General features: G+C 48.4%; 1 protein-coding gene across 2 annotated transcripts; it reads right to left on the bottom strand.

The window, feature by feature from the left end:
- Nucleotides 1–1,322: 1,322 nt before the first annotated feature.
- Nucleotides 1,323–16,107, bottom strand: KCTD7 (potassium channel tetramerization domain containing 7). Of its 2 annotated transcripts, none has more exons than XM_055346993.1 (4): nt 15,150–16,107; nt 10,908–11,077; nt 5,976–6,114; nt 1,323–5,511 (listed from the first exon to the last, which is right to left on the bottom strand). In XM_055346993.1, the coding sequence occupies exons 1-4, from the start codon at nt 15,291–15,293 to the stop codon at nt 5,188–5,190; spliced, it is 777 nt and encodes a 258-aa protein (XP_055202968.1). In that variant the 5' UTR covers nt 15,294–16,107; the 3' UTR covers nt 1,323–5,187. The 2 variants fall into 2 exon arrangements, with proteins under 2 accessions (XP_055202968.1, XP_055202967.1); XM_055346992.1 differs by having other exon boundaries at nt 5,936–6,114; nt 15,150–15,531.
- Nucleotides 16,108–17,283: the final 1,176 nt, after the last annotated feature.

Genomic DNA, 17,283 nt, shown 5'->3' with positions numbered 1-17,283 from the left:
ATAGAGATGGGGTTTCACCATGTTGGCCAGGATGGTCTCAATCTCTTGACCTCGTGATCTGCCTGCCTCGGCCTCCCAAAGTGCTGGGATTATACAGGCATGAGCCACCATGCCTGGCCTCCCCATTCTCTCTCTCTCCTGCCTCCATATAAGACGTGCCTTGCTTCTGAACTTCGCCTTCTGCCATGATTATAAGTTTCCTGAGGCCTCCCAGGGATGTGAACTGTGGGTCAATTAAACCTCTTTTCTTTATAAATTAACCGGTCTCAGGTAATTCTTTACAGCAGTGTGAAAATGGACTAATACAACATCTATGGGAGATTTTTTTTTCCTTTTTTCCTAAAATCCTTTCCTGAAGTATGAAGACTTTCTAATACTTGTCCTAGATATGTGCTTTCAAATCTTCACAGCTCAGGTAGAGTGAAGCCCTAAACCTCAGGAGGAGGATACGAGCTGTCAAGAGGAAGGGAGGATCATGCTGTTGAACACCTCTGAGGATTTCAGAAAGGGGCTCTGGGTTTGAATCCTGACTCTTCCACTTACTAGCTCTGCACTCTTGGGGAAACTATATACTTCTATGAGCTTCAGTTTCCAGCCTGTATTATTAGTGTACTATAACTATGTGACTGTACTCAGTAATTAGTCAGGGAATACATTTGGCACAGATGATACAGTGCTTTTGTTTAAAAGCCAGAATAATCAGAGGTTTAAGGGAAGCAGTTGGAGGGTATGAAGCTACTCAGAGCTTCAGAACTCACCTTTCTGCGTTAATCCATGATGTGACTCCAAGGGGCATCTTGATGAGGACACTCATTAGACAGGAAGGTGTCAAGCTCTGCTTTCAAAGGAAGGGCAACTTACGTCCATTTTTCTTAAGGAAGGGTCTTAACCACTGAGGCTTACATAAATTTAGAGCTACTTATTTCCCCCATTGAAAAGGAAGTGGTGATATGACAGGAGGAATTTATTTTAGAACTACCTGACATGGTTGTGAGCCACACACGTGACTGCACCTGCAGTCTCTTCTTTCCTTGGAGAACTCCCAAAAGAAGAGGACAGAGATTTTGCCTAGGCTGGGGTGGGCACATGCCTACATGAAACAGGGACAAGTCTAGAGTAACTCTAGAAGGGTCCTCAAGAGGCCCACCTCCCTTTCAGGGCAGAAATTCAGCTGCTGGTCTCAGGGAAAAGCCTGTCTTGTTGTGTGGGGCATCCCCAAACATACCACATTTTAAGCAGAAATAAAAAATATTTGCTGGCAAAGTGGGGGTCAGAGAAGAGATGAGAGCACATCTCTGAAAAAGAAAGGCACGGCACCCAGGTTCTAGTTCTTGACTTTAATGCCCTTGGAGTGTACTGAGGCTCAATACACCAAAGCACTCACAGACAGGTACATGAACTCACACAGGAAGTGTTATAGTGTGTACATAAACCCAACACCATACAGAAGGAAGACGACGGACCCAGGTGACCTCCCACACTCGAGGTGACTGCCTGTTCCCATACTCACTGTTTGTTCCCACCTCCCTCAACCCCTGCCAACCCCCATCCTTCCCCACTCAATATGTATATACACAGAAATGATTCTTTCAGAATTCCAAAAAGTGCCTCTCCCACCCCAGTTCCCAACACTCCAGCTTTGGATGAAAAAAGCCTCTCTCTTTTAAGGATCATGAGACAGGCACCACCTTCACGCAAGAGCCCCAGCAAAATAGTACCCAAGAAAGCTTAATAATGTATATTGGAATCAAATATGGATAGAACATATGCAGAAGGACAATATTTGAAATATTACTAGGATCAAAACGCTCAGCATCGGTAGTTTTTGTTTTGTTATTGCTGTTTGCTTTAACCTGTTCAAGAGCTGGTTTAGACCAAGACCACACATGGATGCTCACACCGCCTGTGTCTTATAAATGTCACTTCCTATTCCTCCAGCAAGCAGCCCAGAACAGGAAGATTATATCATCTGATAAGCCTTAGGCACAAGGCTCAGACAGCTCCCAGAATATCCTAAGCCCCAGGAAAGAAGAACAGAAACTTCCAGAGTACAGCTGACTGCTTCCTGCATGGTAAGCACTGGGCAGCCTGGTGAACAAGGCAGAGGTAAAATAAGGAAGGTGATGATTCCTTCCATTTATTTAGAGTGTTATGCTAAGAATTCCTCTCCTGGAGTGGGATGTATTTCAGTGTGGTTTTGCTTCAGTCTTTTTTTGTTGCTATAACATTAGCTTTTTTATTTTTAAGGAATTTTGTTATGGCGAGCATTGCACCATTGGTCCCATCTCCTGAAACTTTCACTTTGCTTTGACTCACTGATAACTACTGGCCCGTCTCAAGGCAAGATGAATCCAGTCCCTTGTCAAGTGAGAGGGATTTACTGACATTACGCACAACAATTCTATAAAGATGCACTTCCTTATGATCAGGGAGAAGCTTTCATCCTTTGGAGCCTTCCTTCCAGACCCAACCCTTCTTCTGCTCTGGGCCTGGCCATTTAGAGTTGAAAAGGGATCAAATGGGGAAAAGTCACTTCCACAGGGATAACCCCTTTATCTGGAGGCCGTTACCACAATCCACCACATCTAATTGCACTTTTTAGCCTGGCCTTGGTTTCTCATTAGAGAATGGCGAAACTAGGCCACTGAATTCCTTCACTCCATTTAGAAAGAGCTCTCAGCTTGCTGCCCAGGGTCACCTCTCTGCCTGTTCTACTGGCCCAGAGCCTTGTGTCCTACAATGGCACAGAATACATTTCTGTGAGGATCACAAAGGGAGTCAGAGAAACAGGGATTTCTCCAGCGAGAGACACAGGAACGGTGTTCTTACCCAGCATCCCTGTAATCCTAAGCAAGCCTTCAGGACCTGTTTTTGAGCAAACTTGCATTTGAGCAAACAAGTCTCTCAATGGCTTGCATGTATGGACTCTAAATAACCAAGCCCTGCCATGCTCCATGGGAGAAGGGGGAAGCAGAAGGGGTCAAGGCCACATTACTGAAAGCAATGGGCTTAATGAACTGCTCTCTGTTCACACAGACTTTTTCAATAGTCTGCCTCTCTGTCAAAAAATGAACACATATTAGGCAGTAGGTAACACCAATCAGAAGAACCAAAATGAAAGACTTTTCTCTTAGAACAATACAAGAGCCATGTTTTGGGGCTAACCTCCAAGCAGGGACATCAGCTCCAGAAAAGAGACTATCCCTTTGTGTATGAGAACAATAGAGAGAGCGCATATCTCAGAACATGAATGACTATCCTTTCCTCTTAGATCTCAGTATCCACCTCTTTTCCACCTCTAAAAGAGTACAACAGGAGTGCAAAACCATGCCCTGGAATCTTTGTTTACACATAGGGAACAGGAGATCACTGCCGTCCAGCCCCACGGAGGAATTCAGCCAAAGTCCCAGGGCTTGGTCTTCTCTTCCTCATATGAACACAGACTTCAGCTCCCCTTATACCCATCTTGTCTATCTGGTCCTGTAAGTCTGATACCAGTGAGGCTGTCCTCCCCAATTTATTTATTTATTTATTTATTTTTACGATGGTGTTGCCCAGGCTGGAGCACAGTGGCTAGCCATAGGCACGATCATAGTATACTACAGTCTTAATCTCCTGGGCTCAAGTGATCCTCCTGCCTCAGCCTCCAGAGTAGCTGGTACTACAGGTGTGTGCTCGAGTGGCCTGGACTACAGGCGTGTGCCCAAGTAGCTGGGACTACAGACATGTTCCTGGCTCGCATCAATTCTTTACACATTAAAAAAAAAAAATCTCCCTTTACCCAGGAAGAGACAGGTACAATCATGATTAGAGAGAGACACCCTTAATGCAGCATGGAAATGTTACATTGTGATCAATGGTGCTACACAGTTCTTCCTTTAGGAGATGCATGTCCAGACCCTGACTAGTTGGCCCAGGCTGTAGACAGAGCAAGAAGGAAATGCAGTAGTAACAGATCCTTGGGGATCTTTTTCAATTTCTGAAATAGAGGAGTAAGTAAACCAAAATATACAGGAGGAGTAAAACAAAATATAAAGAAGTGAGTAAAACAAAAACAGAGGAGTAAGGAGTAAAACAAAAGGGAAGTTTTGTCTTCCTACGGCTCCTAGGATAGCTGTGTGTCTCACCCAGCCCTTCCTTTACCTTCTCAGAAGAGATGCTCTCCTAGAAGGAGAATGTTACCAGGACAGAGCAACAGGGTTTAAAGAGAGGGGGTCCCCTTCCAAAGAGGTTCACCACAAACTGGATTCTAACACATGAGACAGCAGCCAAGGAGGTGTTCTGAGCCTCTAAAAAGGATGTTACATGTCAAAGATAACAGAAGATCTAGGCATCTTGCCTGCTTGACTTGGGGAATCTTCAAAAGATGCCTCTGAAATTTGCATTCCAGCCCTGTGAGAAGATAACCCTGCAAGCAAGGAAGGTGGTGGAAGATAGGAGAAGCCGCGGCCCTAAGACAGGGCTGTAAACATTGTGGTTTTCTAAGGCCAACTGGGTGCATAGCTTTGGCAGCTATGGTTAAATCTCCAAAAGGTGGTGAAGAACATGTTCCGGAAGGAAAAGAAAAGTCTTTCCACATTTTGGGAATGTGGGCAACTATTCTTGGAGGAGAAGGGGTGCAGTGGGAGAGAAGATGCTCTTTCTTCTTCAGCCAGGGGCTATGGGGTGGCTGGTCAGGTAAATCCCCCATCATGTTCCGTGTTCACACCAATATACTGAGCACAAGGGAGGGACGCTTGAACAGGGTTGAGGAAGTGATTAGGCCTACATCGATTTGGTAACGTGGCTCTAAAATGGGCAGAAACTCTCTTGCAAGGTCAAGAAGGTGACAAAACTTCCCGGGACTTCCTGGTCAAGCCCTAGCTATCAGCCTCAAGGAAAGACTACCATGCCTTGAGGAAAGGCCAGGTGAGCGCTGGCTGGAGTGCCTGCAGGCCGCAAGCCCTGAGCCCAACCCTGAGGTGCAGTCAGGGAGATTGGAACTACACCTGTCCCCTGGGAGCTGTGCCTCAGGATGCTGTTCTCACCTCGGCAGATTCTGGGGCAGTCAGCAGCCCCTTCAGGGATCTTACTCCCAGAGCCACCGAGCAGGGTGGACATCCTCCCTGATGGGACTGTCGCCTACCGGGGCTACTCACCACCATGTGATCTTGAACTCATAGATGGGGCGCTTGCAGTAGTAGTGGTTCACGAGGTGCTTGTCACACACCCCGATGCACTGGTGGTCCACGGTGAGACCCTGGGCCGAGAGGTCCGTGACCAGGCAGTGCAGCAGGTCATAAACATCAGCCACAGCCTCCCAGGGCCCAAAAGACACATCCACTTCACAGTGGTGCTCAAAAAGCTGCCCGTCACTCTCACTCCGCTCAAAGCGCAGGGAGTTGAGGAGCGGACACTCATAGGGGGTGATGGGCATCTCCTCCTTGAAGACACAGACCTTGAGCTTGGCAAAGCGGGCCTTCCGCTGGACCGCACGCAGCCGGGCGATCTCCACAATCCGCTCCAAGTGGTCTATAAGGATGAACACAACACCTATCACTAGGGTGAAGAGGCAGGACAGGGTGGCAGAGATGCACAGAGAAACAGTCCTGAAGATGGCAGGATGCAGGAGGGGAAAGACAGATTTCCTGGGGAAGGGACTCAGGGGGCCAATGAAGGGCACAAACTTAAACAAGGGTCACGGTTCTCCACAGCAAAGGGAAGCCAATGGGACGAGGGCTGTCCTTCTGAAATACAATTTGCTAACTGTCATAGGCCAGGTAGGCCCACCTTAACCTGAATCTCCCCAGCGTGACTGGGAGGAGATGACACTCCATCGCATCTTGAGTAATCTGGATGAATGCTGCCCCCGGTGTTCTGATGGAGACCTAAACACTCACAGATGCCTTGCAGACCTCCTCCCACATACCCACCATCCTGGGCAGCTGACCCTCACCTTTGTAATAGGGCATGAGTCCCAGAAATGCTTGGCGCACCTTCTCGCCCTTCAGTGGCTGCATGTTCTCCAGCTGCTCCAGGAGGGGCCCGATGGCATAGTACTGGGCCTCTTTGTACACAGCCCGAACACGCTCCCTGGGTGGGAGGTCCCCTGAGCGCAGGAAATTCAGCACATCTCTAAGCAGGAAGGAAAGAGGGTCGGTGACAAGGAGCTTATGCTCCTGGGCAGTGCCACACAGTGTGCATTGGACAAAATCTAAAACCAGACTGCCAGCTGTGTTACACTGGGTAAATGAACTTAACCACTCCATGTCTCAGTTTCCCTGTCTGTAAAATTGGAGAAAACAATAAAACCTCATAATGTGTTAGGGAATTAAGTGATTAGAAAATCCCTGGCACAGAGTAGGGCCTCAATAAGTGTTATTAGTTGTTGTTATCAGTAAGCAACTATAATTACTATTATTAGGTATAATATTAGGTATTATTAGGTGTATGTAAGTATAATGGAAAGATATGACACCTAGCCCTTTATATATATATAGTTTTAGAATTGAAGTGAAATATTCAATAAATGTACAAATATTAACTGTACAGTTCAGTTGTTTTTTTAAGTATGAATATACCCATCCAACCACCACCTAGATCAAGATGAAACATTTCCATTCCTTAAGGTTCCTCATGCCACTTCCCAGTTAATCCCTACGGAAGCAACCACTCTAACTTCTCCTTCGATCAGTAAAGATGAGTTTTGCCTTTTCTTGAAATTTATATATAAACAGAATTATATAGTATGTTCTCTTTCATACCTGGCTTCTTTCCTTTAACATAATGTTTTTGAAATGTATCCACCAAATAAATAATAAAAACAAACCAGTAGTTTGTTTTTTTGTTTTTATTAATTATTATTCATTATGTAAGTATACCCTTGCATGAATATGGTATAATTTATTTACCCTGTTGTCTTGTTGATGGACATTTGGGTTGTTTCCAGTTCTTGGCTATTATGAGTAAAGCTGGGATGAACATTCCTATATAAGACCTTTAGGCCAGGCGCGGTGGCTCACAGGTGTGATCCCAGCACTTTGGGAGGCCGAGGTGGGTGGATCATCTGAGCTCAGGAGTTTAAGACCAGCCTGGCCAAAACGGTGAAACTCCATCTCTACTAAAAATACAAAAATTAGCCGGGTATGGTGGTGGGCGTCTGTAATCCCAGCTACTCTGGAGGCTGAGGCAGGGGAACTGCTTCAACCTGGGAAGTGGAGGTTTCAGTGAGCTAAGATCACACCACTGCACTCCAGTCTGGGTGACAGTGTGAGACTCCATCACAAAAACAAACAAACAAAAGAAACCTTTAGTGGACACAGGCACAAATTTCTTTTGAGTAAGTATTAGCAGTAGAGTCATTCAGTCATAGGGTAAGCACGTGGTTAACAAAGTGGTTGCAGCGTTTTACATTCCCAACAGCAATGCAGAAGAGTTCTAGGTGTTCCCCATCCTTGCCACTAGTATTATTCTGTAGCTATGCAGAGCAGGTAAAATGCCTAACTCTAATGTCTGAACAAACTGGTTCCAGGGCTGAATAAAATCACATATTGCATTTTCTTAAAATAAAAATTCAGTCCTTCTAATTCACTTTTCAGATTTTTTTTTCTTCTGTTTTAAGAGATAGGGTCTTGTTCTGTCACCCAGGCTGGAGGGCAGTGGTGCAATCATAGCTCACTGCAGCCTCTAACTCCTGGGCTCAAGCAGCCCTCTTGCCTCAGCCTCCCGAATAACTGGGACCATAGGTGCAAGCCACAAGCTTTTTAGATTATTTAGTGCTCAGAGTAATCAGATACATCACGGGTATGTGTAGAAGAGAGTGAGTAAACCCCAAGATAATGCTGCTACCTCAATAACAGCTTAGTCTATGACCTAATACAACACCAGCTAACACTTGCTAAGTATTACTCCGTGCCAGCCACTATTCATGGGTTATCCCATGTAATCCTCTCAATGACATTGGGGGTGTGTGCTATCTTATCTCTATGTCATAAATGAGGCTCAAGTGGGGCCCAGACAGGTTCAGGAACATGCTTGCTCAAGTAGCCACCGCTGCCAGAGGCTCAGATCCAGCCATGGCTGATTCTACACCCACATCTACCATGGTCCAGCTTCAGCAGAAGCATTTAGACCAGAGTGCAGCAAGCTGATGACAATGGGGAACGACCCCAGATTGAGGCCCAAGCAGCCTTCATGGTGGACGCTAGAGATACATAAGCTGTATAGTAAGAAATGTACCCTATGAAATGCCCTGAACCGCCTATTTTATCTGAGTCATTCAACAACTTCATCTGCTGCTGATGAATCATAGGTCACAGGAGCTCATCAGCCAAAGTAAGAATGTCGCCATCTCCTGCTTTCTGCCATGCCCTTGCCTGGCGCTGTCACTCTCTAGCTGTGGCCACCTGGGCATGGGCACATCCACCTCAAGTCAAACCCAGAACCCCTCCCCAAAATCCCTTCTAGATCTTCAGCAAACCTTGGTGAGCTCTGAAAAACAAAACCCTGGGGCAAGGCCCAGCTAAGGGTGCTGTGGGAGCTGCTAGCTGGGGCCGGCACTTTCCTTCCCCAAACAGCCTGCAAACAAACATCTTTTTATAGTTCTGCAGAGCGATGTGACACTTTGTTTTCTCAGCATTGGAGGCAGCTGATAGCCCACTGGGGAAACCCAGATGCTTCCAAGCAAGTTATCTGACCAGCGGCTCCTTTCTGAGAATAAAAATGATCTTTCCCACAATGTGGGCAATCCTTCTTGGAGGCCAGCACAGAGATGTAGTGGTTGGAGAGTTTCTGCCTCCTGGGCACTTGGTTCAAGGTCTCTAGTCATCTCCAATGTCAGACTGAAGGAGCTAAGAGTTCCAGCCACGTACTCTGAAAAGGACATGGCTAGGGGTCACACCAAGGCTCTTTATATAATCCTCTTTGACAAGCCTGTGCAGCAGCTATAATTCTCATTTCACAAACATGGAACCCCTGAGACATAAAGTCTTTAAATTGTTTACGTGTAAGACTGTCAGAAGTCCTTTCTTGGGAAAGGTTTTGTTTTCTTTTTTAAGACACAGAGTCTCGGCCGGGCCAGACACAAACTACAGGCTGGGCCTGTAATCCCAGCACTTTGGCAGTCTGAGGCAGGAGGATCACTTGAGTCCAGGTGTTCGAGAACATCCTGGCCAACATAGTGAAACCTCATCTCTAAAAAACATCAAAAATTAGCCAGGCATGGTGGTGTGCACCTCTAGTCCCAGCTACTTGGGAAACTGAGGCAGCAGAATTGCTTGCACCTGGGAGGTCAAGGCTGTAGTGAGCTGTGCTTGCATCACTGCACTCAGCTTGGGCAACAGAGCAAGACGCTGACTCAAAAAAAAAAAAAAAAAGACAGTCTCACTCTGTTGCCCGGCTGGAGCACAGTGGTAGGATCATGGCTCACTGCAGCCTCCAACTCCTGAGCTCAACCAATCCTCCCACCTCGGCCTCACAAGTAGCTGTGACTACAGGCAAGTACCACCACGCCTGGCTGCTATTTTGCTGTTGTTGACATTGTGTTTTTCCACATTTTAGTGTTAAGTGACAAGAACAACAGAGGGTTTTTTTTTTTTTAAAGACTTTCCTTGGCAAAATTAAAGGAGAACAACACTGTATCAGTCTTTCATCTCTTTTTATTCCTTTAAACTACTGAAAGAAGTCTGGTAACCACTGCTACACACCATGCCTCCTTCCCATGGCAAGGCTGAGCCCCGAAATCCAGGTCTAAAGGTACTCTCCATGTTGTTTTAGACTACCCCCCTATGTGGGATTACACTTATTCCTCTCCACACAGATGACAACTTCCTGGTCTCATATTGCATAGGACAGCCAGGTGCGGTGGCGCACACCTGTAGTCTCAGCTATTCAGGAGGCTGAGGGGAGAAGACTGCTTGAGCCAGGAGTTTAAGGATGCAGTGAGCTATGATGGCACTGGTGAACAACCACTACATTCCACCCTGGGCAACACAGCAAGACCCTATCTCCAAAAAAACAGCCCCCGAAAAAAAAAAACAACACCTAAAAATTAAATAAATACTGTAATACCAGCATTTTAGGAGGCCAAGGTGGGAGGACTGCCTAAGGCCAGGAGCTTGAGACCAGTCTGGGCAACACAGCAAGATCCTATCTCTATTTTTATATATAGATAGATAGATAGAATCACACACATCAAGACCAGTGGAAGCCTCAGTGCATCAGAGCTCATATATATACATATATATACATATATACACAATATATATATACACACACCCATATATACATATATATATGTGTGTGCATGTATGTGTACATCTGTGTGTGTGGGTGTATAATGAGATAAATAAATAAATAATAAATAAATAAAAATGAAATTTTGTTTTGTTTTTTGAGATGGAATCTCGTGTCGCCCAGGCTGGAGCGCAGAGGCGTGATCTCGGGTCACTGCAACCTCTGCCTCCTGGGTTCAAGCGATTCTTCGACCTCAGCTTCCTGAGTAGCTGGGATTGCAGGTATGAGCCACCACACCCAGCTAATTTTTGTATTTTTAGTAGAGATGGGGTTTCACCATGCTGTAATGAGCTGGTCTGGAACTCCTGGCCTCAAGTGATCTACCTGCCTCAGCCTCCCAAAGTGCTGGGATTACAGGCATGAGCACCGCGCAGAGCTGAAAATAAAAATTGTTTAATTGTCTATGATTGAAGCAATTTCATCCAGCCAGTGTGTGTTATTTCGAATTTCTCTGGCTGTCTTTGTCTCCTTTGGCAAAAAAAAAAATTGATCTCTTTCAATAAACCCATTTATTAAATTTCATCAATATGCTATCTCCTCTTCTAGGTACTATGGAAGATATCAAGGTCCCATACTCAAGCCTACGCTAATCAGTTGCTAGGACTACAAAGTTGATTGTAGAGGGAGAGACATACCCAAAGTGTGTGCCATCTCTGTCGATGAAGTACCGGCCCTCGGAGTCCGTGGGGATGTAGTGCCGCCCGCTGAACATGGCTGCCAACATGGTGTCTTCGTAGCACCGCAGTGTGGACAGGCGTGTAGTGAAGTGAGCCCCTCCGATGTTAAGGGGAACAACCTCAGGAAACTGGAAAGAAATCACCAGGGCTCTCAGGCAGGCAACGGGGAATGAGAGCTGGGGCTGCTCTATCTTCAATCCCTGGGGTCTGATTGGTGCCACACCATTCATTCAGTCACTCAAGCCCAAGGGTCCATCTGAACACTTTCTTCTCTCTCCTCCCTCTGCCCCACCCTCATCATCTGCCAAGTCCTACCCATTCTAACCCTCATAGCTCTTTTTTTTTGAGATGGAGTTTCACTCATCTCCCAGGCTGGAGTGCAGTGGCGCGATGTCGGCTCACTGCAAGCTCCGCCTCCCGGGTTCACGCCATTCTCCTGCCTCAGCCTCCCCGAGTAGCTGCGACTACAGGCGCCCTCCACCACAACCGGCTAATTTTTTGTATATATATATATATTTTTTTAGTAGAGATGCGGTTTCACCGTGTTAGCCAGGATGGTCTCGATCTCCTGACCTCATGATCCACCTGCCTCGGCCTCCCAAAGTGCTGGGATTACAGGCATGAGCCACTGTGCCTGGCCCCCTGATAGCTTTTAAATCAGGTCTCTCCACCTCAACTCCATTATCGCTGCTCTAGAGCTCAAGCATTCAGTGTCCTTTCACTTCCTGAATTTACTATCTTAGTGCTCTTGCTCACATTGTCTTCTTTGCCCAAAATGCTCTTACCAGTCTCCTTCTTCTGTCTATACGGCAAGTTAAATGGACCCATACAGTGTTATAGGTTGTTCACTGCATAAAAGCACCTGGATGAGAGTCATCTGCTATGTGCCCTTTTTCTTTTCTTTTTTTTTTTTTGAGACGGAGTCCCAGCCTGTGTCGCCCAGGCTGGAGTTCAGTGGCGCGATCTCGGCTCACTGCAACCTCCGCCTCTCGGGTTCACACCATTCTCCTGCCTCAGCCTCCCGAGTAGCTCGGACTACAGGTGCCTGCCACCACGCCTGGCTAATTTTTTGTATTTTTAGTAGAGATGGGGTTTCACCGTGTTAGCCAGGATTGTCTCGATCTCCTGACATCATGATCCGCCCGCCCTGGCCTCCCCAAGTGCTGGGATTACCGGCGTGAGCCACCACGCCCGGCCTGCTATGTGCCCTTTTTCTAATTCACACCAACACACCATACAGTTTAGTGGCATCTACTCATTCTAGAAATTTCTATTCAAGTTCCCCTCATCTGTGAGCATTTCTGTCTACTGTCCCTCACCTGCCCCTAGGACAGAGTTAATGACACATTCTTCGACTGTGCCTTCACCGTGTGTCATATTCTCCTCTATAATAGCACCTAGCACAATACATCGCCAATTATTTCCCTCTGTCAATTCACTCCACTAGACCCCAAGCTTCCCAAAGACAGGGAAAGCATCTTGGTCACCAATCATGGGCTGCCCACAGCAGAGCTCAGTAGTTGTGTGTTGAATACTTCCAGGCATCTACTCCTCTCCTAATCTGTAGAGTGAGCCTGGTTCCCGGTCCAGCTAAGGTTCTGGAGGTAAGGGTTGAGTGAGGAACATGAAAATGATGGTATAAATGTGCCCTAAGAAGCTCGAGGTTTCCCTTAAAATGCAAGGCTTTTTTTTTTTTTCCTGTTTTGCACTGCTTGTGGTTTCTACCAAACTGCATTTGAAAAAATGAGGTCAGTTTAAGTTCTCTTTAATCTTCCCACAAACTTCCTCCAGATCAATTCAAATTGTATCCCTATGCATCTTTTTTTTTTTTTTTTTTTTTGAGACGGAATCTCACTGCAACACCCAGGCTGGAGTGCAATGGCACGATCTCGGTTCACTGCAACCTCTGCCTCCCGGGTTCAAGAGATTCTGCTGCCCCAGCCTCCAAATTAGCTGGGACTACAGGTGGGCATGGCCACACCCAACTAATTTTTGTATTTTTAGTAGAGATGGGGTTTCACCATGTTGGCCAAGCTGGTCTCAAAGTCCTAACCTCAAGTGATCTTCCTGCCTTGGCCTCCCAAAGTGCTGGGATTATAGCCATGCATCCTTTTCAATATTACATCTCTCCTGCTCCAGTGAAAGTCTGCTTATCTACACTGTACCCTTCCCAGCTTTCAAATCCTTTGTGAAATAAAATAGGGTACAAATACATTAAATAAAGCTGACCCAGGGCCTTGTGCAGCGCCTGGCTCAAATAAAGACCCAAAATTCACTGAATGAATGAACGAAATAGACAGGTAGTTACACTTCTGTGTGTGTATGCACTGTTACTCTTCTGCACCCACAGGACATGAAAATGCCTTGCGCTTATTCTGTAGGTCCTCTAAAACCATTTTATGTGTATATCAAGGGCTCAGATATCATTTTGGAGTAATAATACTTAACATTTCTGGAGCTCTTTAAACCTTTTCTAAAGATACTTCATACCAATCCAAGTGCTTGCTCCATATTAGAGATGAGAGGATTGAAGCAGAGAGGACAAAAGCCATCGGAAACAGTTTTGGAGCTCACATGGGGCAATGTCATCAGTGGGGGGAACTGGTGGTGGGGCCCTGGTCTGCAATCTGTGGTCTTGTGCTCCTTCCCTCAAACCACATCATTTTCCCAATGACAGTGCACAAAAAAATAGCACCACTGTGACTAATGACTTTTTTCCAATTGCAGAGATTACTTCTAGATTTTTGCTCATTTTCCCATGGCATTGTGTGTATGGGGCTTGCAATCCCAGCACAACACTATCTGCTTCCCAAGAGCATCACCTAGCCCAGCCTGTTGAGGGCCTCAATTGTTGAGGGCCTCCATTGTCCTGGGACTCCGCATGCCACATGCTCCTGGATCTGGCACTACCTTAGTCCCTGCCTCCTAGAAGCCATCTTCGGTGTCCAGTAATGCTTCACCTTCCCTCCTCTTTATTTTTTATTTGTAGAGATGGAGTCTGTGTTGCCCAAGCTGGTCCCAGACTCCTGGCCTCAAACCATCCTCCTGCCTTGGCCTCCCAAAGTGCTGGGATTACAAGTGTAAGCCACCACACCTGGCATCGTTTCCCTACTCTTGCTTTTTTTGTTTTTGTTTGTTTGTAGGTACGGTCTTACTCTATCACACCCAGGCTGGAGTACAGTGGCACAATTACAGCTCACTGCAGCCTCAACCTCCAGGGCTCAAGCAATCCTCCCAACTCACCTTCCTGAGCACCTGGGACTACAGGCACACACCACCAAGCCTGGCTAATTTTCATTTTTGTAGAGGCAGGGTCTCACTGTTGCCCTGACTAGTCTCTAACTGCTGGGATCAAGCAATCCTCTCACCTCAGCATCCCAAACTGCTGAGATTACAGATGTGAGCCACCATGCCTGGTATCTTTTCCCATCTCTTGAGTGTCATTTCAGGTGTTGACATGATAGTATCACACACATTAAGTAAGACTCGTGGAAGCCCCTGTGCATCAGAGCACAGCAGCCTGTGAGTGAAAGCCATGGGATGCCAGGTGACCGTGCCTACATCTATGAACTGGCCTGCCCCTTATGTGCAGACAGCTCCTTGCCTTGTTCCTTAGGTAGCTGGAGACTAGGTGTGGGCAACCACTACAGCATCCTGTTGGATTCTCTAGAAGACAACTTTTTCTTTTCTTTTTTTTATTCATCCAACCCAAAATGCCTTTGTTTTTCCAGTCGTAGTAGGGACGGGGCCTCGCTATGTTGCCCAGGCTGGCCTCCAACTCCTGCTCTCAAGCGATCCTCCCTCCCAATGTGTTGGGATTACAGGCTCCAGCTACGGTGCCTGGTCAGACACACCATCAGCTCTCGGGGCTCCAGGGTCCCCCTCCCACGGCCCACCCTCCCTCCTGTCTTCGGTAAAGGTGGGACATGGAGATGGGAGTAAATCACCCCAGTGACTACTGGACGGAGGGTGTAGGGGGTGGGGAAGCACACCTAGTGGGTGTAATTGACAGGGGTTGAAGGTGGGTGGGTAGGGGTGCAGGTGGGCGGGGGAGGTGCAGGTGGGCGGGGGAGGGGCGCAGGTCCGCGGGCCCCGCCCCCAACCCCAGCACCGCCCACCCGCCAAGGACCGCTATGCCCCGCGCCCGCTTCTCCCCCGCGCCCCTCCCCACGCCCCGCGGCCCGCCGCCCGACCGGGTACCTCCTGTGGCAGCAGGGGCAGCGCGTGCCCCGCCTGCGTGGCCGTCGGCGTGGCCGGCTCCAGAAAGTCGTCTTCGGCGTCGGAGCTGGACATGGCACCGTCCTGGCGACGGCTGTCTGGCTCCCGCCCCGTGACTACCACCATCCCTCTGGCTCTGGGCAGTGGGCGCGGCTTCGGGCGGGCGGAGGCGGCGGCCCCGGGCACTCCCTACCGCCGAGCAGCGCCTGGCATGACGCGGCCGGCTGCGGGCTGGCCGGAGGGGGGCGAGAGGCAGTGCGCAGGCGGGAGGGCGGTGGCTCCCTCAACGCCGACCCGCTCGCGCCCAGCTGGGGCCTGACCCGACCGCCTCCCGCTACTGGCCGACGCCGCGCTGGTTCCGCCCTGATTGGCAGGAAGCTCGCCCAGTCGAAGAGCAGGCAACGCCTGCGGCCGGCGCCTGAGTGGCCCCTGGGTTGGGGGGCGCGGCCTGCGAGCCTGCCGTGCACTGATTGGTCCTCTGGCCAGCGGGCGCGCCCTCTCCGAGAGACCCGGCGGTGGTGCGCCGCTACGCTCTCATAACTGGGCCTCGGAGTCTGCCGTGAAGAGGGTTCTCACGCGCGTCAGGGTCGACGCCTTATCCCTTCACACAGGGGCTCACGACTTACTCGTGTGTCTGGCCCCAGAGCAGCGGGTCCTTGTCTCCTCAATGGAAGGCCTGAGCAGCCTTTCCTGGAGGATGTGGCGGGAGGAGGGCTGAGGTGGCTGCGGACACGCGACCGCGGCTGGCCCCGCCCCGAGCCGCAGGGCACCGCCTGGGTGTCCAGTTCTTCCTCACTCGCTCACGCAGAAATCCGAACGAGAAAACCCAAAATAGGAGCACTTGAGTTCAATGAATAATGACAGTGACTCCCCACCGTGACCGTTTTTCCACCGGGACACACAGATGGAGACAGGCCCTTCCCCAAGATGCTCCCGGCTCCCTGAGAGGCGGAGTCCAGCCCTAGAGGCTCGATCAGCGCAGGGAGTCTCCTGGGGGTCAAGGTTCTTAGCCCGTTCAAGCCATTTTCTCCTTTCTTTAAAAGACAAAGTCTCACTCTGTTACCCAGGCTGAAGTGCAGTGGCGCAATCATAGCTCATTGCAACCCCTGGGCTCAAGCGATCCTCCCGCCCCAGCCTCCCGAGTAGCTGGGACCACAGACGCGCACCACCACACTCAGCTGATTTTTTTAAATTTTGGCCGGGCGCAGTGGCTCACGCCTGTAATCCTGGCTCTTTGGTAAGCTATGCGGGTGGATCACCTGAGGTCAGGAGGTTGAGACCAGCCTGGCCAACATGGTGAAACCTCATCTCTACTAAAAATACAAAATTAGCCAGGCATTGTGGCACACCTGCAATCCCAGCTACTAGGGAGGCTGAGGCAGGAGAATCGCTTGAACCCAGGAGATAGAGATTGCAGTGAGGCGAGATCACGGCCACTATACTCCAGCCTGGGCAACAAGAGCGAAACTCCGTCTCAAAAAAGAAAAAAAAATTTTTTTTTTTTTTTTTTTTTTTTAAGAAATGGGGTCTTGTCATGTTGCCCAGGCTGGTCTCAAACTCCTTGCCTCAAGCTGTCCTCCCTCGTCAGCCTCCCAAAGTGCTGGGATCGCAGGCATGTGCAACCATGCTTCTCCTTTTCAAACCGTTTTCACACCCAGTTCCTCATCTCATTCTCACAGTGTAGTGACAGAAAAGAAAACTGAGTCGTAGATTAGACAGCTCCAGGATGGCAAAGATGAGCTGGTGGCATAGCACTTCCTCTGTTAGACCATCGCACTCTCCCAGCTGCAGGAGTGTCCTAGGTCTGTGTTTTCTCCAACTTCAGTTGCATCAAAATCCCTGGAGGGAGACCTTGTTTAAACACAGATGAAAAGGAATGAAATCACGTCATCTGCAGCAACGTGGATGGACGTCATTATGTTAAGTGAAATAAGCCAGGCACAGAAAGACATAAATATTGCATGTTCTTATCTGTGGCAGCTAAAACAAATCGATCTCATAAATTTAGAGAGTAGAAAGAAACCAGAGGCTGGGAACGGTTGGGTGAGAAATGAAGAGATTTAGGTTAATGAAGGACATACAGTTAGATAAAAAGGTTTATGTTCTATGGTTCAAA

The sequence above is a fragment of the Gorilla gorilla genome, chromosome 6, assembly GCF_029281585.2.
Source record: "Gorilla gorilla gorilla isolate KB3781 chromosome 6, NHGRI_mGorGor1-v2.1_pri, whole genome shotgun sequence".
NCBI lineage: Eukaryota > Metazoa > Chordata > Mammalia > Primates > Hominidae > Gorilla > Gorilla gorilla.
The sequence above is the reverse complement of the archived record's forward strand: the minus strand, read 5'-3'. Positions and strand labels throughout refer to the sequence as shown.

Excerpts from the sequence above, each read along its gene's own strand:
- KCTD7 (XM_055346992.1), bottom strand. The coding sequence starts at position 15,293 with ATGGTGGTAGTCACGGGGCGGGAGCCAGACAGCCGTCGCCAGGACGGT. Across the intron at positions 11,078-15,149 it reads TGCCCCTGCTGCCACAGGAG|TTTCCTGAGGTTGTTCCCCT; the intron begins GTACCCGGTCGG and ends ATTTCTTTCCAG. Across the intron at positions 5,512-5,935 it reads ACTCATGCCCTATTACAAAG|ACCACTTGGAGCGGATTGTG; the intron begins GTGAGGGTCAGC and ends TCATCCTTATAG.